The sequence below is a fragment of the Anas acuta genome, chromosome 14 (assembly GCF_963932015.1).
Source record: "Anas acuta chromosome 14, bAnaAcu1.1, whole genome shotgun sequence".
Lineage (NCBI taxonomy): Eukaryota > Metazoa > Chordata > Aves > Anseriformes > Anatidae > Anas > Anas acuta.
The window spans coordinates 5,774,791-5,796,237 of record NC_088992.1 but is presented as its reverse complement, the minus strand read 5'-3'; the positions used below and the strand labels follow the sequence as shown (position 1 = coordinate 5,796,237).

The 21,447-nt window shown below is 58.7% G+C and overlaps 1 protein-coding gene across 3 annotated transcripts in view; it reads left to right on the top strand.

Annotated features, from left to right (window-relative positions):
* Window positions 1-13,844: 13,844 nt before the first annotated feature.
* The window catches only part of FLT4 (fms related receptor tyrosine kinase 4), a 56,181-nt gene continuing 48,578 nt past the window's right edge, over window positions 13,845-21,447 (top strand). For 2 of the 3 annotated variants that reach the window (XM_068697963.1, XM_068697964.1), the window contains exon 1: window positions 13,845-14,093. In XM_068697963.1, coding sequence (XP_068554064.1) covers window positions 14,036-14,093 — 58 coding nt within the window. In that variant the 5' untranslated portion in view covers window positions 13,845-14,035. The remainder of the gene's footprint in view (window positions 14,094-21,447) is intronic. The other variant, XM_068697962.1, reaches the window with a different exon arrangement.

Here is a 21,447-nt window from a genome sequence, read left to right as displayed (position 1 = left end):
AGCTCTGTGCCTTCTCCCCCTTCCTTTTCCTTGCAGCTTTTGATTGAGCTGCTCTGGATGGCTGAGGGTGGAGGGGAGAGGACAGCCAAACCGCTTGGATGCCTGAGCTGCTCTGAGGCCATGGCTGTGGCCCTGCAGTCCGCAGGGAGAGGCGCAGCACAGAATGGAGCACGCAATCCCCCCGCTCCTGGTGGATGGATTTCCTCCTCTCCAGGGTCCTCAGCAGTGCGCAGCTGATTTCTACGTGTGAGTGGGAGACTTTTTTCCTCCTTCCTCTTGTGGCACAAGATTTTTCTTGTCCGTTCCCCAGAGCCCTTTGCTACAGCTCCCTGCTCTTCCCCTTCCCCGGGCTGCTCTGAGGTGCCTGGGGAAAAGCAATGATTGGCGGGAGAGAAACTGCACAGCTCGGAGCTGCGAACCTCCATCAGGACCAGGGGGTGAATTCCAGTCATTTTTGGCACTTGGCGTTTGCTGGATGACAGCAAAGACAAAGTCTTAAATCATGGATTAGTGCAAGTCCCCGGCCTTGTCCTCTCCCACGGTCTCAGAGGTCCAGCGGAGGATTTAGCACCAAAACTGCTGCTCCCCAGCATCACCTCTTCAACCAGGATGCAGATAACTTTGTTGGCATGAGAACCCCTGTGTGCTTGGCAGAACAGACAGAACGTGGGCAGGGGGAGCTGCCAATGACCCCAGCAATGCACACAACCACGAAATGTCCCCCTGCGAGCCATTTCTCTGCAGCACAGAGCCGTGCAGGAAGGGAAGGTCGAGCACTCAGCAAACCTGGGGATTCACCCAACCTGCAGCTACCGAGCCAAGGCTCAGACCCCTCCGAGCTCCCTGGGAGCCAGGCTCTTCCCACAGCACCGCAGACGTGGGCTGCTTGCCAGCCTGCCTAATCTCACCCAGCTACAACATAATTACTGCCAGCGGCAAGTGCTCGCAGCGCAGCCCCGGGGCTTCCCAGCCTCAAACAGCAACCGTGCCCCGAAGCAAGAGGATGGGGAAATAGGAGGATGCTCCCTTGTACTGCCCGGGGCTCCAAAAGGCTCTGCCACCCTGAGCAGAGGTGCCAGGACCGCTGTGTGAATCGCTTGGCCTCGTACCCCAGGGATTTGCAGACAATCTGGGGACATGCAAATGCTGGCACAAGTGCCCCAGGAGCCTCGTGTCCGTTCGAGTGAGAATTGTTCAAACAATCTCTGCAGCCCCAAAGCCTTTCCCGGGGGTTGGGCTTTGATTAGGCGAAAGTGAGTCCGCTCGGCCGCTCTTTTGAGAGCTCAACAATGAATGTTGTGCTCCAGGGAGCAAAAAATGATGTCAAAAAGCTGAGAAATGGGGCAGAGGAGAGGGCTGGCTTTTCATCGGCCCGTGCTCTGCCGTGCCTCTGAGAGCAGGCAGGCCCTGGGTCTGCACACCTTGCAGCAGCGAGCTGTACTCTGTAGCTCCACTTCTGTCATGAAAGGCACATTATCTGATCACTCCCAGGGAGAAATCACTAAGAAATCTGTTACCAAGGCTTCCAGATGCTCCAGTTCATCCTGCTTCATCTGGAGCAGCAACACTGACATACTTAAAGCAGCAGCTTTTCATTTTTCCAACATCTGTTTAATTCCACCTGCGTGTAGCCAAAATATTTCCCCTGCTCCTTCCTGTGGTATCAAGCCTGTGTTTTGCAGAAGAGCCTCAGAAGCATCAGCACGTTGTGGTAACACGAAATCCACTTTTCCATTCGAGCCCCGGAGTTCACGGATGCAGTGGATTTGGGAGCCCGTGATGCTTTGGGGAGCTAAATCAGCCACAAAGCAGCTCAGAGGTGGGAGGGAGGATAGAAAGCTGTCTGCACCCTCTCTGAATTTAAAAGCAGGTTCTCATTTCGTAACCGCTTTTTGTCCCCATGTGAACATTTCTGGAATTAGTGGAGGAGCAGAGGCAGCACCAGGAACAGGGCTGTGCTGAAATACCTGACTGATCTGACACCGGGATGACAGGCAGCGGAGAGGCAGCAGGAGCACTGGGCTGGCCAGGGACTGTCACAGCCCTGCCTGCTCCAGGGCAGGAGGGGACAGGGACATTGAGGTGTCTCCATGACGAGGGCAGGGAGCCGGGCAAGAACAGCCCAAAAATAAAGCAATTAACAGGGCTCGTGTCCCACTGAAGAGAACACACTTCAGCTTCTGGCAGCAGATCAGGACAGGGCTCATTTAATGGGGCTGCCTAGTGCTGGGGAGGGTCGGCCCCATCCAGCCCTTCCCACCCCAAATGTCCCCACGTCCACGCAGACCCTAGTGCCTCCATGCACCACGGGTGCCTTCCCTCAGCTGCCGTTTCTGCAAGTCACTGCGCTCAAAGCTTGGCTAATTTATTAGAGGGATGTTGCTTGTTGTTTGTGTACTGAGCCAGCTAGAAAACAGCTTCTGCAGAAGAGGATAATTGCAGGCAGATAAGCTCTTCGGAGCCGGGATTGCAAAAATATGATACATGGTACACCAGCGGTTGTCCAGATAAACCAGAAGTCTAGCTGAGTTTTGGGGTGGGAGTGTGTTTGCTGGCCTGTCACAGGCTCCCTGCCTGACTTTGGGCAAATCGGGCTGTCTCTCAGCTCCCTGCAAGTACAAGAGGTGATAATAGGGGATTACATGCTCCAGGTGGCTGGGTGCTCAGAGGTGCAGCAGGACAGCTGCGAGATGCTCCCGCTGCCCTTGGGGATTTCTTTCCGAGTCGCCCACATCACTTCGGCAGTGATGAGAGCCGTGTGTGCTGCAGCCAGGGTCTTGCCCTCCTGGGATGGATGCTCGCAGTGCCAATAAGTTACAGATCTGCAGCAGCCTGGCACTCCAGAGATGGCAAACACGATGCACGTGCCGGGCTGTGACAGCAGGAGGGGACAGAGCCAGGTGCGCTGATGGCAGCCCCAGCGTGAGCTCTCCCTCAGTGTCAAGGCTGAAGATGATGCAGGTGTGAAGGCAAAAAATCGGTGTACAACATGTTTTCTGTGGGTTTGGTGCTGTCGAACAGCACCAGCGTGGCAGGAGCAGGATCTCTGCCTGGTGCTGCTTCTCTACCTGGTGCGCATCCCTCCCGCTCCTTTGGGGACCTCATCGCTGTGACCTGGAGCTGTTCACTCAGCGTGCTGCTGCACAAGGGACAGGTCCATGCCTGGTACAGCACCGAGGGGTTGCCCACGAGGCCTCTTGGCTCCATGTCCCCCAGAAACGTGACTCGTGAGCCACCTTCTGACACCAAACCCCTCCCCGGAGCAACAGCGGTGTCCCCAGGGCACGAGCGGAGCACGCACACGCTGCGCGGGGACGGTGCTGGAGAGCACAAAGCCTTATAAAGGCAGAGCTCCGGGTTCATCCTCCTTTCAGCTCTTCCAAGCGATGAAAAGGACAGCTCACAACCCTAATTAGCTGGGACACGCTAATACCGCTGAGCTTCCTTGGCCAGCACATTTGGCACGAGGAGCGCGGGACGCTTTCCAAGCAGCCGCTCAGGGGAGCGCGTGCCTGCAATTCATTATTCGACGAGCAGTGTTTCCTCTCTGCCTCCGCTGAAGAGCTCAGACCAGACACGAGAGGGAGATGAGTCTGGAGCTTGCAAATCCACTCGGAAAGCCACTTCATGCTGGAGAGAGAGGAGGCGTACTTCTCCCCAGGCATTAGAGGTATTTAAGGTGCCAGGGGAAACGGAGCTTTGCACAACACTTCCCAGCACGTGGCACGCAGCTTCCCGGGGGGAAAGCCCTGCTCCTGCAGGGTGACATTACTGTGGGCAGAGGACACGCAGCCTCCAGGACACCCTGTTCTGAGGGCCCAAGTGGTTTGTGGTCATCTGCAGAGCCAGCCCTGGGAGCAGGAGAGAGGGGAAGGGTGGTGGGGCCCTGGCACTGTGTTTGGGGTGGGTTATTCCCTATCCTGACAGATGTCCCATGTGAGGCTGTGCCCCGGCTCCTTCCCCTGGAGAAGCTGCAGCTCCCAAAGAGCTTCAGCCCACAGGGCTGCTAGGGACACAGACAGACAGCAGGGATGGCTGCCTCGCTCTGAATTCCTTGGGTTTGTGAAGTGCTGGTTCAGCTTTCACTGGGCAGAGGTAAGAAAATGGAAGGGGAAAGGTGGAGCAAAGTGCCATGGGATGGTTTTAAATCCTGTCTGGGCTCACAGGGTGACGCCTCAGGGCTGAGGCTGCTGAGCTGCAGGTGCTGATGAGCCCACGTTTCTCCAAAATGAGAGTTTTGGAGCACAGCTGCATCTTTCTGGGATAGCAAAGCCCAAGGAAAATGACACGAGGGATCGTTTATACCCAGAAACTCACACTGTGCCTGAAATGCTGCACTTAGAGATCTTCTTCTTCTTGCAGGGTCTTCTAAAGAAAAATCCTTTGGGTTTTGAAGACAACGTGATGGTAGATGAGTTCTCTCCATCTCCACTGAATGATTTGAAGATTTTCGTATGTGACATCTGGGGGTGCTGTAGCAAACTGGGCTCTGTGGCCACCTTTAACGCAGGCAATGAACAGAGCAAACGGCCTGGAACCAGCCGGGGAAAAGCAATCCGGGGATGTGATGTGACCGCAGGGCTGGATTTCTCAGCTGCTGTGTGCTGACCGTGGAATATGGATGATAACCCACAAAAAACTCGAGCACCTTGAGCAGCCAAGCCTGTCCAGCCAATTTTGCAGGCTGAGCTCATGACGACCTTTCCCACATCCCCGAGGTCTGAAACCCCAAAACCAAATGCCCACATGCTTCGGGCCCTGCAGAGGCAGCTCGAGGTGTCTGTGAATGCTCAGAAACCACACTGTGAAGCAGGCATCTGGGTGCAGCAGGGGAGCATCACTGAGCATCCTTCACCCAGGGACTGGGTACAGGGCTCAGGCATGGCCCATCCAGGGAAAGCTGAGCAGACAAAGCTGTTTTGGCTAAACCTGTGCTGTGTGTGGAACATCAGAGGGGTTCGTGCACAGCCCAGAACAAACAGGCAAACAAGCGGCAGCCAGAAATGTTAATATTTGCAGAAAGCTCCTGGTTTTGGCGCCTGGGCGCAGGGAGCTGGAGGATGCAGGTGGAATGCAGGAGAGGATTCCTGGCTGCCGGTGGGGCGGCGTGGGGAATCTCACATCTCAGCCTGTCGGGGCACCTGGCAGGCCAGCTCAGGATGGTTTACACGAGGAGTCCTGGGGAGAGAGGCCGGGCTATGAAGTTCAGCAGCCCCTAGGAACTGAGCTATTTGAGCATTCCTGGATAAAAACATCATTAAGCAGCGTTCATCCTCCTGTGACAGTGTTCAGCCCTCCCCAGAGCTAAAAAGGCTCAGAGGAGCCCCGGTCCCGTGGTGCAAAGTCCCTCCACGTAGTATGGGATGGACTGCTCCATGCTGACCCCAGCCCTCCTCCACGAGCTGCTGGTCCCAGGAGGGAGAAAATGACACCGACGGTGCTTTCATGGCATGGTAGGGATGATTTGAGCCTGTTCACCACCTCTCACCATCTCCATCTGGAGCTCACCTGGACGGTGGTGAGCAGTTCATCTGGGTTCTTGGGGCCAGACATCTTCAGAGCACGAGGCTCCGGGCTTGGCAAAAGCGCGGTGTCATTTGGGCCTGGGAAGAGAAAATATTGGCAAATACTGGCCTCCCCCTTGGTCTCCTCCAGCTCTTTATCCAAAGATATCTTATCACGGAGCATTGCTTCATTTCCTGCTTGCTTCTCTAACCAAGCCCTTTAAATCGCGTCCCCACAGCGAGGTCATGGAGGGATGCGTAAGATCTGTTAATGGTGATGTGGTCATTACCTCAGTTCACCTCATCTCTTCTTCTTCACTTTTTCCTTTCTGCTTGCTCCCATGTCTTCCTCCCTCCTGGCCCTTGACAGGGCTGGCAGCAGCCAGCTGGGGATGTCACAGGTTGGTGATTTCACCCAGGCCAGCAGCTCCATCAGCTGGGAAGAGCTGGCTCCAGGCTGGGCAAAGCGTCCCCATCATCACCCCAAAGAGCTCATCCCCAGGGGAGCACACAGAGAAGACCAGATTTAATGCAGCTCAGGGTCTGAAATGTGGAAATAAGGACTGCAGAGGAGTGCAAGCACTCGGGGTTTGTCTGCACTCTGCTTTGGGACAAACAGGGAAAGCCAAACGCCGAGCATCTCAGCCCTTCACCTCCCTCCATCCCTGAGGCCAAGCAGTGCTGCTGACGCCAGTCCCTGCGGGGCTGAGCATCACACAAGCAGGTTCGTTGCGCAGAGAGGAGACTGCAAAGGGTTTTGGACCCAGCCCAGGAGCTTTCTGCCAGCCCCGTCCCAGTTCATGACATCCTTCATCTCCCCAGTGCATTACCGGGCTCTCCAAACAGCGCTCTCAGGTGCCAGCCCCGAGCACAGAACCTCCTGAGAGGAGCGCGCTAAAAAAAGAAATGAAAACGTCTCGCTGCCAGCTGAAGTGAGTGCTGACAGGAGGGAGATGCCAGGAGCACTTAAACAAGAATTCGAGACCGGGGGACGCTCGGGCGTGTGTTTTCAATTGGCAGATGGGAGCCGTGCTCACTGGGAAACGCCTGCCGCTCGCTGTTAGCTTCAGATCCCGCAGCTGATGGCCCAGGAAGCTAAACGGCCGTGACGAGGACATCCCCACCTGTATCACAGCTTTCTTCTGGGCCTGATGGATTAGGGAATAAGGCGCCGCTCCTCCTTTGGCTCCGAAGTCTGTGTTTGCAGCTCAGACCTACTCCTGCTGCACATCAGCTGAGCAATCCCAAATTCTGCTGGTTAAGGGTAAAGCTTAAGTTATCTGGGTACAGGGGGACCTGCAGCTGGGTGTGGAGACGTGGGCTGGGGACTGTCCCCTCCCTGGGCTCTGGAAGCAGCCCCATGGCAGGACAGCACGCTGCCGGCACCGCAGGCATAGAGACATCTCCCAGCGCTGCTGGGGGCACCTAGCAGAGCACGTTCCAGATCCCAGCCCAAAGGCAATTATTGATGCTTTTACCACTGTGCAGAGACGTATAAATAATGGAGCGTGTCGCTGCGAGCTATAGCAGGTCAGGGAGCAACACCCCGGCTCGCCCTGGGCTGCGTGTGTGCGCCTGGGCATAATCTCCAAAGTTCCCCGAGAAACGGTGACAAAGGCAGGAGTTCAGAGGCTGGACACGGATGACGAAGCCATTTCCCTCTCAAAAGGATGCAGCCAAGCGGATGATTCAGCCTCCATCCAAAATCCACCAGTTCAAAGCCGGCTGTTTCTCGGGGACCGCATGGCACGAGGAGGACACGCACTGCCACAGCTAAGCAGAGGCTGCTCGGTCATCCCTGGATCCCCGTGTCATCCCCAGTGTCACCGCCCCAGTGACATTCCCATGGGGACCAGGCCAAGCTGTACAGTGGTGACAGGGATGGATTCAGCCTGTGGGAAACTATCCCTGCCTCGAAGTGCTTCCTAACCCTAAGCTCCCGGGGAGCACGTGGTGCTGAGCATCCCTGTCCCACTACCACTGCGGGGACAGGAGCAGGAGGGGACAGCCAGGCTGCCTGGCTCAGCCAGCCACAGCAGGTCCTGAGCCCTGAGAACAACCGGGTTGGGGCCAGCAGTGAATTTGGGCACAGTGGTTTGGGGTTTATTTGCCACAGCACCCTGGGGCCTGGCAGCAGCTACAAAGCTACAAAGCCCTGTGTAGCAGCAAGGGCTTGATACTGGAGGAGGGCAGAGGGGTGGGGAAGCCCTGCAGGATCAGTTTAGGAAGGACAGCATCCTGTGGGAGGGATCCCACATGGAGCAGGGGCAGAGAGGGACCGAGAAGGAGCGGCGGAGGCGAGGGGTCAGGAGCTGACCGCAGCCCCCATGCCCCATTCCCCTGCACTGCTCAGGGGGGAGGAGGTGGGAGAGGGTGGCTGGGGGGAAGGCATTCTTGGTTTCTTTCCCCTGTTTCTCACTTCTCTAGCTTGTTAGTAAGTAATAAACGTTATTAATCTCCCTACTCTGAGTCTGTTTTGCTCGTGATGACAACTGCTGAGCGATCTCCCCATCCTTATCCCAACCCCGCAGCCCTTGGTGCCGTATTTTTTCCCCCTTCCCCTTTGAGGAGGGGGAGCGAGGTGGGGCTTGGCTGCCCACCCGAGTAAAACCACAGCCCCCTGGCAAAGGGAGAGCAGGGAAAGGGAAGGAGCTGGGGCAGGACAGCCTGCCCGGTGCCTGTTTCCAGTGCAAGCCCACTTTCACCCTGCAGGCTGCTTCTTTGGTTAGTTCCTGACAGCTGTAAAAACCTCTCCCGTGTCTGAAGGGCAGGCAGCAAGGCAGAGGGAGCTGGGAGAAAGCAGTGGCCTTGCCACAAGGACTGAATTTGGATTCATCACGGAGCTCGGAGGGGATGTGATGAGCCCAAGTGTTTCTCCCCGGGCTCGTAGTATCAGGCTGCCTACTTATCAGTGATCTCTGAAGCGAGAACAGCCACAAACTGAGCTTCCTTCTTGAGTGACACAGAAGTATTGAAAGCCAAGAAAGGGAGGGCTTAAGGAAAGCACAAGTGGTTTGTAGGTGAGATAAAACCGAGGGTCGATGGTTGTCTGATCGGGTGCGTCAGCACCGGCATCTGCTAGAGCATAAAGAGGCTGGGGTGCCACGGCTGGTAAAGCTGGAGGTGTGCACTGGGGGGGATTGTTTTCCTGATGGTAAAAAGGGAGGTGCATTTCAGTAAGCACTCCTCAAGGAAGTAATGAGGGCTAAGATTGCTCCTGGAGATTTGGAAAGAAAAAAAAAGAAAAAAAAACAACTCTGGAAAAGTAAGAGCTCCAGTACTACATGCAAGCAAATTACTGGCATCAAGCAGCAGACCCTAGCATGAGGCAAAGTGTTTTAGGACCTAAATCTGGGATGGGGAGTGCCCTCAAGGAGCATCAGTCTGTACCTGGAAGCTGCTCTTGCTGCCATCCCTCTGGATTATCTGCCCGACCCCTTTGAGTCCGGAGGCTTTAGCCACAAAGGGTGCAGTGACATAGGTGTAATGAGTCTTGGGAGCTTTCCTCCTTCTGTCACCTCCAAGAAATCACCTCGGCCTCAGTGCTCAGCCAGTTTCCCCCGTGGTGGCTGGGTCCTGGGGGCTTGGTTCCACTCTGTGACAGCAGGAGGCAGGACAAGGGGTTTATTTGTGCAGCTGCATGAATTGCAGACGGTGACTGCTAATTCTCTCTGCTCCTGCCTGCAGGTGGAGAGCCTGGCTATCAGGTACATGCCTGGCATGAAAGAAGCTGATTCCCTTTTCAGGAGCTTATCTCTGTCCCTGGCTGGGACCAGGTGGGAGAGGGATCTTATCTCGAGTTTTAAAAGCATCACAAACTGCTCAGCAAACAGCTGGAGGGGGCTGCTCCCCAGCACATGCTCCCTGGGGAACATGCATGTTGAGACCTGCAGCACTACGGGGACAGCCACGGTGGCTCCTTGCTCTACATCTTCTGGGGGCAGGTGCTGCAGCCTGGTGGGTGCAAGGGATGGATGCTCTGGGGCAGTGGGATGCAGTTGAGGGACTGGGGATGCTCTGCAGAGGGAATTCACAACCTGCAAACACAGTGCTTGACTTCACAGCTCCAGCCACACTCACCTTTGACCCTGAGCCAGCCCCCCCCCAGCTGCTTTTCTCCGGAGACCTGATGGCAGTGATGGAGCGGGGATGAGCCCAGCCTGTCCCCAGGAGCCCCCAGCAGTGTGTCAGCATCCTGGGCTGTGCTCTTCTGACTGTGGTCGGCACTACTGGGAGGTGTGGGTGGGAGGCAGGACCAAGTGGGACCTGGGGGTGGCTGCCGAAACTGTGGATTGGGATGTGAAGGTGAAGCTGTGCCAGAATGGCTCCTGGACGTGGAGCCTGAGGAACAGGACAGAGTCCGGGGCCACTGCCACCCCCTGGGTGCGCCTGGCTTCCCTGAAAGCTGGGGTCTTCCTGGGCTGCCAGGAGGGCACCGTGGCCTTCTCTGAAGCCAGGGACGTGTCCCAGCTCTTCACCTTCGGAGAGTTACTGCCCCTTCCTCAGCCCCTGCTGAGGTAATGGGACGGACAGCATGAGCCCGTGCGCCTTGCGAGCACTGGGGAAAATGGGGTGATGTGCCCCAGAAAATCCCCCTTAACGTTGGATTTAGGCTGCCAGCCCTTCCCTGCTTCTGTTCTCATGTGTAAAAGCAGCAAAGGCCGCGGGAGGTGGTTGCAGAGCCGGGGGGGGCGATGTTACGGGGTGCCCGCCGGCACCGCGCGCTGGGGACGGGCAGCGGGCTGGCGGCAGGGGGAGCTCGGCGCACAGCGCTTTAATGAGCATTAACGATCATTAAAAGGCTCCCGTGGTGCCTGATGGTGACTCGGGGTCTGCAGGGTCCTGCCCTGCTGGGGGGCGGCACAACCCGGGGCACAGAGCAGCTCAGCTCCAGCCCGGGCGGCTGCCCTCTGCCTGCGGCATGGGGGGCACAAAGCTCCAGGGGGCTCAGGGTGGGGGCGAGGGTTTGGCAGTTGTTGGGCTGGGGCGAGTGCTGGAGGCAGGGTGGGTTCTTCTGCATTCAAGCAGCTGGGGGGTTTGGGTGCTTTTCAGATCCCAACAAGGGGTTTGGACTTAGGAGCAGTGGGTGCCAGTGCCTGGCCAGCCCTTTGGAGTGCTCCCCAGACACCTCTCTGAGGCTTTCAGCTTTTTGCAGCTCTTTAAACCAGGTGTGAGCAGTGCTGGCAGCAGGAAGCAGCATTCTGCAGCCCTCCGAACAGCTTCACCTGAGTCCCATGCTGGAAACACTTCCCCTGCGGTACAGCAGCCTTGGGCTCCTGGAGGGGGAACGTACCAGGTTTTGGGGCTGCCTGATGCCCGTCCCAGGACAGGAGGTCACGTAGCGCTCAGCTGGAGAGAACAGGGCATGGCCCACGCAGGATGAGTCCCCAGATGCTCAGGCAGCTGTGCTGCTGAAACCCAGCCTGTCCCTGAGCTGCACAAAACCACAGGCGAAGCGGCAGCTGGCCCCGGGGCGCGGTGACAGCGGTGCTGGCAGGAGAGGAGCGCAGCCGGCGGGGAGGAGGAGGAGGAAGAGGAGGAGGAGGAAGCAGCCGGCTCTGCTGCTCACCCCTTCCAGTGCTTCCCATGTGTAGCTGCGGCGGCACGGGCTGCGAGCAGCTCGCTGCGACGTGTGCCATCGCTGCCACCTCCTACACCTCCCCGGTGCCAGTGGCAGAGCTGGCGAGCAGCAAAACCTCCTTCTCTCCCACTCCCGGGCTGAGCAGCTCCCGAGGAAGCACGTCCTTCCTCCTCCTGTGACCACAGCGTGCTGCTCCCAGCCCCGTTTTGGGATGTAAATCCTCGCCTGGCCCTGCCAAGAGGGGAGAGGCTCTGGAGAGCCTCTCCCAGCACGGAGCACGGGCGCTGTGCTCGTACGTGCAGGGAGACCTCTGCTCAGAGCTGCTCTACATGCAGCCTTAGCTTGGTGCGTAAATACTGCCTGCCCCTCGGTGCTATCTCAGAAACACATTTCACTAATAAATGAAGCAGAAACCCCAGGCTCGGTGTGAGGGCAGTGACCGCAGGGCCTGGCCCTGGGTTTGGGCAGGAGGGGTTCATGATGGGGATGGCCCCAGGGCAAGCCGGGTGAGAAGCACCCACCTCTGCTCCAGCACCCTCTGCCCCAGGAACCGGCTGTGTTTTCCTCAGAGTCACCTTGTCATTCTGTCCCTGGGTGTGCTCAGAGCCACCCCAGTTTGGCTTTTGCACAGCCACGTCTCGGGCTGGGACATGTCCGTGCAACGTGTCCGTGTCCTTTACCCTGCGCTTTTGGGAAGCCGCTGCTCCCTTGGGTGCCCCGTCCCCCTGTGCTGGGAGGGGGGCGAGATGTTAAAATAAGATCCTTTTGTTTCCCAGGGCGGCAACAATGGAAAGGTCCCATCGGTCCCACAGTCACCCTGTGTTTGTGATGGAAAATTCCCCGTTGCGGCGGGGCTGAGCCCTCCCCCGCGTCCTGCCGTTAGATGGCAGCACGGACGGGCTGCTCCCCGCCCGGACTGCAAGGGACAGAGGAGCCGGCTGCCAAAATCCCCGAAGTTTTGGAGTGGCAGAGGAACCCCCCGGCCCCGGGTCAGACTCTTCTCACACTCAGGTTCTCCAGGCAGCCCTTGGGCTGTGCGTTTCGTCTGGCGTCTTGCCCCTACAGAGGAGCAATGTGATTCATCCCCCCATCACCACGCACACCTCACTGCCTCCCCGCTCCCTGCTCGTGTCTCAGGCACACGCCGCTGCCAGGTGCTCGCTGTGGTCCCCAGAGTGGGTGCTGCCCCATCTCTGATCGCAGTCTCGAGGACCTGATCCCACAGTCTCAGCTCTTCACCCCACGGTGGTGCTGCCCCTCGGCTCTGCCCCGTTGTCCCATCGCCAGTTCCACTGGGGAACTTTCAAAATCTCCCTCCAGAAACTTCATGGGCTTTGGCACCCACCTGGGATGGAGAGACACCGACACCTTCTACTCCTTCAGGATCGAGGAGGAGGGTGGTTCAAGATGAGTGTGCTGGAGAGCAACTTCAGGGTTAAAAACTCATTAATTGGGCGGGGGGGAGCTGGGTAAAATAACCACCGTGGCTTGGATTCCCTCTGACAGTGCCAGGAGAGGGACAGGGCGATCCCTTCCACAGGTTTGGCAGCAAGAGCAGTTGAGCACACAACAAGTTTTCCTGCGTTTTAGAAGCCACGAGCACATGGTTCTCATTCAGCCTCCCTTTTTTTGTGTGTGTGTGTCTACAAGCGTGTATAATCAATAACCCTCTGGGGCGCAGCGTGGGGCCGTGTTTATTTATCTACTCGGTGTTTGGTGGGCATGTGGGCAGGCAGCAGGGGCTGTGCCCACTGTGCTGGTGCTGTGCCCACCGTGCTAGGGCTGTGCCCGCCGTACCAGCACGCTCCCGGAGCTGTGCCATCGCTCCTGACCTCAGGGCATTCACAGCCCGTTTGCAGCCAGCCAGGGGAGCACACGGGGAGCCGTGCCATCCTGCTGCCAGCACCACGATGCCCAGCACCTCCAGGCCCAGCTGGCATCCCACCTCTGCCACCGTCCTCTTGCAGGGAGATGAGCGTGTCCCAGGGTGTGAAAAATGGGTTGGAAAGGGGAAAGGAGAGAAAAGAGGACTGTCTGGGGGGTTGCGGGAGCTGGTTCATCACGGGGTGCATGGATTTGGGTGGATGTCCGGCTGTGGGGTTGTGTGTTTGGGTGTGGGGGTGCCCTGGCAGTGAGGTGTGGGGCACTTAGTGGTGCTGGGCAGCACCAGGGCTGCCTCAGGCTGATCACAGTGTGTGTGGATGGACAGCATGAGCAGGTATCCCTAGCGCTGTCCCACATGAGCAGGGGTGCAAGCGTGCACACAGGTGTGAGAACGCATGCAGGCACCTTTGGGTGCCCCCATGGTGTGCAGGACTGCGTGCCTAGGTGTGCACACACAGGTACGGGCTTTTGGGGAGCATGCAGGCATGAAGACGAGACACATGTGGCATGTGCATGCTGATGGGAGAGGGCATTTGTGTGCCTTCCCCGGGTCTGAGAGCTCGGGCTGCGCACTCAGGTGAATGCGTGGAAGGGGGCAGTGGGGGGATGTCGGCAGGCAGGGGCGGGTGGGATGCAAACACCCATGGAGGGGTGGATACACGGAGGGGATGCTCACAGGTGTGGATGTACACAGGAGATGCTCACAGGTGTGGATATACACAGGAGATGCTCACACCCACGCAGGTGTGGATGCACACAGGGGGGATGCTCTCACCCCCGCACCCCCTCCCACAGCCCCACCGGTGCCCGGAGCCTCAGGTGCGCCCCCCCCTCGCCGCCTCCCACCCCGCCCCGCCCCGCTCCGCCCCGCCGCCCGCCCGGCGCCCCGCGGGCTCGGCGGAGGGCGGCGGGCGGCCCGGGCGGGCGGAGGAAAAGGAAACGGCCCCGGTGCTCCCTCCCCGCCCGCCGCCGCGCGTCGCCGCAGCTGGGGCGCGGCGGGAGCAGAGCTCGGGCGCGGGGCGCTCCGCACCGCTCCGCACCGCACCGCCTGCCCGCAGCCCCGGAGATGAAGAGAGTTTGCACGCTGCCCCTCTGGCTCTGGCTCGGCATTGTCTCGGAGGCAGGTGAGCAGCGCTCAGGGAGCCGCGAAGGCTCCGTGCTCCGGCGGGGGGATGCGGGCTGCCCGCCCGGCACCTGCGGAGGAGCCGGGGACGCGGGGATGGGGCTGCCCCGACGGGACGGGCACCGGGAGTGTCCCCCCTCCGGGTGTCTCCTGGAGCCGGCAGGGAGCGGCGCTGCCCTCCTCGGGATCCCCGAGCCCCGCCGCGTCCCGCCCCGGTGGCCGCCAGCCCCGACGGGACGCGCCCGGTGCCCGCCCGGTGGCCCCGACGCAGGGGACGGGGGAACGCCGCCACCTCCCCGCACCTCCCGCGGGAAGGAACCGCGTGGGGCTCTCAGAGCAGGGATTTCTCCGCGTGGGGAAGCACCCGGAGGCCGGCTCCCCGCCCGGTTTATTTCTGTTTCGTACTCGGAGGCATCGCTGGGGAGCGCCGGGCAGCGCGCTGGGGAGGAAGGCACCGGGAGGCGGTGGTCGGTGCGCGCCCTCCGCTCTCCCCGCTGTCCTCCCCCCCAGCCGCTTGCTGGTGGCTCTGCTCCCCCCGGGAAGCCCCCCAGGGCAGGTGGCTGGGGAAATACTTCCCACAGCGCTGGGGGAAAAGGCTGGTGGGCAGCGAGCTGAATCCCCGGGGCTGTGTGCGCTCAGGTGGCTGCTGCACCGCGGCACAGAGGGGGCTGCGGAGCCCTTTTGGGGAGTGGGGGCCGTGGGGCAGAGCTGAGCCGGGTGGGCTCGTGTGGGTAAAGAATTTACAGGAGGAGAAAGTTAGCAGTGCAGGGAGAACCTGGAAAAATAGATTTGGGGAGTATAAATGGAATTTTCTCTCCCCTCAGCTCAGTGACTCACTGTCACCAGTGGCGTTTGCTGCTGTCGTCGAGACGAGCTCGCGGGCGGGCTGCAGGTCTGGCCGCAGTGGTGCAGAGCGGTGGTACGGGCAGAAATTGGGACTGTGACCCTGCTCTGCCCAAAACCCCCACAGCTGGTTCTTGTGCTGTAGTGGGCTGCAAGAGCTTGGAGAGCTTGAGCAGGCAGGGACCCGCTGCTGGTGGCATCACGGCGGGAGCTGCAGCTGTTCAGAGCTCTCCTGTTAGCAATTTGTAAAGCAGCGTGTGGCTGTCTCGGGTCCTTTCATCTCCCAGAGGTGCAGGGAGCTGTGCCTGAGAGGCTGTGGCCGGCGTGTGGCTGCGGGAGGTGTGGGTTTCATCAGCACGGGGCTGTGCGGGGCTTTGAAGCTCCCCGGCACTGCCTGATTAGTGCAGCGGTGAAGGGCAACGTGGAGCTCAAAGGGGGAACTGAAGCCCCCTTTCTCTGCCTTTTTTTTCATCTTTACCTGAGACAAATTTTTGGTGTGTATACCCACGTCCTCCCAGCTGGGTGTAAATATTTACTCCCCTTACAAACGGACAAGAGTGTGAGATTGTTCCACCTGGGGAGGATGAAATAGTTAATCTGGGGGCCGTGAAGGGTCTGCTCTGGCTCTGCTTTGTGCATCCTGCCTGTTCCTGCACCCCATCACCCTGTTAAGGGGTCCGTTGCTGGGAGGGGACGGGCTCTTGCTGCTCCCCAGCTCCGTGGTGCCCCTGGGACGGAGCAGAGCTGGGGTGCTCCCCTTGGAAAAAACAGCGTGATGGGGGGAGCATCCTGGGGATGCATTCCTGGGCTCCAGCACCAAGCCACGATGCTGTGGGCGCAGAGGATTGCTGGCCACCCCTCAGCCAAACAACCTCACCGCGTGGAGCACCGTATCCCCTAGGTGTGAGGGAAGGGGCCCTGCTTTTGTAGGACCCGAGCCGAATGTGCTGGCGGCTGCTGCCTGTGGACCTCCCCGGCCGGGTGCGCCGACAGCCCCGCCTGGCCGTGCCAGCAGCAACATTTGCGTTCGCAGCTGGGATCCGAAGCGGTGGCTTTATTGCGAGCAATAAACACGGGGCCGTTCCAGCAACACCCTTTCACGCAAAAGCCCAAGCGTGCGCAACCAGCCCCGCTCTGCTTGACCCCGGTCACTCGGTGGTGGTGAAGCGGAGCTCGGAGGCGGGTGTTGGGAGGGCTGCAGCCTGTGGGGATTGGGGAGGGGGCCCTCGTGCCCTGCTGCTCGCTTAAGGATAATTTTGGATGAATGGGCTGCTATCACCGCCCTGGGATTTGGCTTGGGCACGCGAGCCCGCGGCTCGCTGCCTGCACAAACAGCCACGAGGATGTTTGTTGCTGAGCTCGATTTGACATCTGGCCGGGGTTTTACGCACCCCCAGCAGCACAATGTCCCCGGCCAGCGTGGGCCGGGTGGGAGGGGGCTTCCTGCAGCATGGCCCACCCCGTGCTGCCCCTCGCCTGTGCGCTCAGCTCCACGCAAGGTCTGCATCCCGCAGCCACGCAGAATTTTCCAGGGCAGGCGTGGGAAGGGCAGGTGCTCCCGGCCAGGAGGGAACACGCTGTTCCCAGCATCCCGGGGCAGTTCCTGGGGAGGGAAAGGGAGAGCGGGATCCCACGGGAACGGCAGCAGGAGGGGGCTGTGGCCTGGCAGCCGCTTCTCCAGTGCCGTGAGAGGCATCTATGGCGCTTGGGGTGTCGCTTTGCAGAATGACTGCTGAAGAATTGAGGATTTTATGGGTGCCAGGGTCTCAGTGGCTTTGGGGGACAGTGTGAGCCTGACAAGATTCACCCCATGGAGGAGTTTCCAAATGAACATCACCTCCATCTGTATATTTAGGCTGCTGGGATGAAACAGCCCCAAGCAATGGGGGCGAGGTGGGTATTTATACCAACCACAGCTGCAGCAAGCCCATGGTGATGGGGATCCCAGGGGGTCCTGCAGGATCAGGGAGAAGCAGAGAGCCCCGCAACAACCAGATCCCACTGCCTGTGAGTGGAGGAGAGCAGCCGAGGTTTCTGTGTGGGGAATGACTAAACACCACGGGGCTCTTCCACTGGGCATGGCGTGGAGGGCTGCAAAAATCCCTGTTCACCAGGAGAAAGCAGCTCCTAGTGGGTCACTGCGGTGGGAGGATGAGGAGCTTGGCACCATGTAGGACAGAGGCACCTGGGATGTGTCTTGCCTCAAGCTCCTGCTTCTCCCCACCCGGTGGGATCTTGGCATGACCCCCAGGAGGGTCCCACGGAGAAACCCCCAACCTGGCATGGGGCTGGGGCTGCGCCTTGCCCTGCACCGGGGCTGGGCTTATCGTTAGCCCTTCATTAGCAAAAGAAACCCTGCTGCAGCTGCACTGGCATCTAGTGCCTGGTTAAATTAATTCCAGGGTTTTATTGCCTCTGGCTACCCCAGACCTTTGTTTCTCGTTTCACGTTGTTACAAGGGAGGGTTCTCCGAATCCCAGGGGGGCTCTTTCACTCCGGTCAAAACAGTTCTGATGTTTTCGGCACAAAGTATTATTACTGCCCATCTGCGGTGCCTCATTGTTCACGTGAAATAGTGGAAGCGGAGATGGCCCGCGGTCAAGTCGGCGAGGAGGCAAGGGCCCCGCAGCCTGGTTTGGTCGCTTGTGTTCATGGAGCAGCCGCGGGCAGAGCTCTCGGGCTCGAGGTGCGAGTTCAGCACGGGGAGGGTGAAAGCCTGGCCCCGCGGCAGCCGGTGGCGAAACTCCCCCCGAGTTTTATAAGCAGAGAATATTAACCAGGGAGTCTCTCCTGGAGCCGTTTCCATGCTGAGGTAGCAGAAACAGGTTTCAGCCAGTGACTTGTATTTCACCTTACAACTTCTCCCACGTGCTAATTGTTTTTCTTGCTGCATTTCTGCCCCCGCCTCCCCCCGGCGAGCATCTCCAGCGCTGCCTTCGCGGGCCAAGCCTGGAGGTGCCGTGGGACGGACGTCATGCGCTAATGAGGGAGGATCAGCTTAGGGGGTCATGAAAAGACTCCGGACGTACGGGACGGGGTGGTGGGGAAAGGCAGTCAGATATTTTGAGCAAGTGCTTCTCTGGCTGAGCACAAAATAACAAAACAAAAAAACTTTTTTTATAAGGAAAGGAGCAAGGACCCCAGGGGTATCCCCAAAAAAAGGGCTGCAGACCCTTCTGGTCTTTGTCCTCAGGTGCTGATGGGCAGAGCCCTGGCGTGAGCAGAGATGAAGGGAACAGATGAGATTTTTACCTTCCTGCAGGCAGCCCAGAGCTGCTTAAAGCTCTCCGCAGAGCTTGGAAAACCACTGAAACCACAGCCTGGTGGCAGAAGGCTGAGCAAGGAAATCAGCTCAACCCTGCAACCACCCACAGCGCCATGCAGGGGGAAGCGAGCAGGCGCGTGTAAGGAACCAGAGCAGCTCAGGGATGCTCTCAAGACCCAGCAGAGAGGCCAAACCTCGTGTGTAGGGGTTAAACCTCCTCCTGGATGTGGTTGGGTAGGAGCCAGCCAGCATTGGCGTGCGGTGCTGGTGGTGGTGACAGCGCCCACCTTGTCCCCCCACGGCCGCACACACGGGCACACCTTGGGCAGCCCCATGGGGAAGGGTTAAGCCAAGATAAGGGGTGCTGGTGCCAGGCTCGGTGTCCAGGTTCTCCCTGGCGGAGGTCAGCGGTGGTTCATGGGAAAGGAAAAATTGGCAGCTGGGCCGGATGTCCCTGCATTTCCCCTCTTCCTGCAGCCGCCTGAACGATGTTCCTTATTTAGCTTTCCTGACGGACAGGAGGAATCCGATGGCGGAAACTGTCACTGCCTGATAACAGCTCAGGGACCTCTTTATGATGGGCGGCACGGCAGGGAGCGGGGCAGCGCTTGGCCTCGCCGGGCGGGCAGAGCCAGGCAGCCGGGGGTGCCCTTTGCACCCTGGTTTGGGGGTTGGTTGTGGGTAGGGAGGGCAGGGCGCTTGCAGCCCTTCCCTTTGGGCTGCTGTGTGTGCAGCCCCCCTCGGTGCTGCTCAAAAGACTCTCAAGGCCAAGAAGCAGAGGCAAATATATGTTATATATGCATTTTTTCTTCTTTTTGGTGAAGGGTTTGAGCTGGTGGATGGGGAGAGTGGAGGCGTGGAATGAACCCAGTGGGCAGGGTTCGAGGCCAGGCATGGTTTTCTGCTTGCAGATGATGAGGGTGTGAATGGCAGCCAGGGCTGGGGGGCATCAGCAGGAGATGGGCTTGAGCAGCGCCAGGAGCTGTGGCCAAGCACACCCATCAGTACTGGGATCAGCTCCCCGCGAGGATGCTCCAGCTGAGCAGATTAACATTGCAGAGATGTTACTGCCTGCTGTACCGTCCCCTGCTTTCTCTCCATGGAAGATGGCATCTCGCTAGTGTCTGAGCCATTTTCATATATGTGCCCATGGTGACCAGCCCCAAAACCACAAAAGGTCCCGAAATGCAGCCTGTATTTCAATGTATCCATTGATTTTTATCTCGCATCTGTGGAGGCCACCAGGCTGCTCCCATACCAATAAGAGCATTGTTTCCATGGCAATTAATGTATTTTAAAAGGGCAGAATGTACAGAGAGACTATTTTTTAAAGAGCAAGCCCTAAGCAAAGCAGCCCTTACCCCCGGACTGGACGCTGGATGCCAGGTTTGACTCTGTGCAGTGCACGGATCGGCGATGCTGTGCTGCGTGCTGGGACACCAGGCACGCTGAGCCAGCTGGGCAGGGTGGCATGGGGCTCACGTGGACCCATGCAAAGAGCCCACCATGGCCCCGCAGCCCTGGGATCATCAGCCCTCTGCTGCTCGGGGAGTTTTTTGTTCCCTGGGGCAATGAGCTGCTCCAAGGTGCGTGTCTAAGAACTGCAGATTTAGCTGAGCAATATTAAAAGTCTTCTTGTGAGACTGCAGACCTCGGCTGGACCTCACAGGAGTAATTTCTGAGCCCTCTGAGCAACCCCTACCTGCCCAGCTCACCCACCTGAGCACCTGCAAGCTGTAGGATTGAGGATCTGGTCATCAAGCTATGCTGGTACCTCGGCACTAAATGCTTCTCTCTTCAGCTAAGCTCAAACTCCTTTTGTGTTGGCTTCCTGTGATGATATGGCAGGGAGATGGGTGTGCAGGGAGCTGCTCTCCCAGGCCGGGTGTGTTGCTGCACTGGCCACCAGCAGCAGTGCCAGGGGTGCGCGCAGACCTGCCGGCTGTGGAGAGGTAGCGGGAACCCCAGCCTCCTGCCCCAAAACCAGGGCGCAGCTCAATCCTCATGGGATATAACAGGGCCTGGCATCCTCCCTGGCTATTCCGGGGCAGAAAATGCAGCATAACTCATGGTGTGAGTTATTTGTTTAAAATTACGCACGCTTCTCGTGGCGTCACTTCCTAGCGTGATGCGCGGTCCCCAGCACAGCGCAGTGAGCTCACTTCCCACTGCACCTTCCTGGCACAGGCGTCACCTCGCCCGGCCACAGCCACTTCAAAGTTTAATGCACAGTCTTGCCCTGCAGCCAGTGGGACAAGAGAGGCTTATTTTTGGTCTGCTCCATCCTCAAAGCAGTGGCAAAGGATTTGCCCCCGGGAGGTACCCGGAGACGGCACCGTCCGTGCCCTTCTCGCACCATGGTTCAGCTCCTCCATGCCAGGGATGGGCAGGCTCCTTTAGGGGGTGAAGTGAAAGAGCCTCCTGCACCAAAATAACTGATGGCCCCCGTCTCGGGAGACGAGGCCGGGAGGTGGTGGGATTGTGTGAGCGAGCAGTAGACAATGGAAGGAAGTTTTTATTACTGGGCCAAATCCTGAAGTCCTTTGGTTTCATTTAGGCCCGTGCCTCAGTGGTGATTTCAGTGGAGACCGGTCTGAATAAAGAGAGAAAAAGGGCTTCAGGATCTGGCCCCTGGGTAATTGTGTCACGTGGGAAGCTTATAAAGAATTTGCAAGCTCATGATGGCTTTCCTGCGGGGCTGGTGCTAGGGCTGATGGCAGCTGGGCCTCCTGCCTGGGTCACCGTCCCCATCCTTGCTGGGGGTGCAAAGCACCAGTCCCACTGGCTGGTCAGCTATTTCGGCTGCTGGCAGGATGGGCAGAGCCCACGGGGCTTGGACGTGTGAATTAAGGTTGGTCTGCGCATCCTTCAGACCCACAGAGGGTTTTAGGGTCCTCTGGATTTCTGAGTTAGGGGTGGGTGGGCTCTTTGTGCATCAACAGGTCTTTAAAGACTTGCTGCTCTCCTGTGTCCTCCTGCAAACAGCTATGAAAAGCGCAGAGCTGCATAGCAGGGCCTGGAAAATGCTTCAGGGTTTCCCCACATGGGAAAGGTGCGCGGGTCCCACATCAGCTGGGGTACCAAATGTGTGTGTGTCCATGTAGACACGTGTGTGTGCTGACCACAAGGGCTGGCTCTGGGGCTCAAATCCCCACCTGTGACTTGTTTTCCCCATTTCTGAAGTCCTCACATCTACTGAGATGGATGTTAGATGCAGTGACCTAAATATCTATAGAGAGAGAAACAG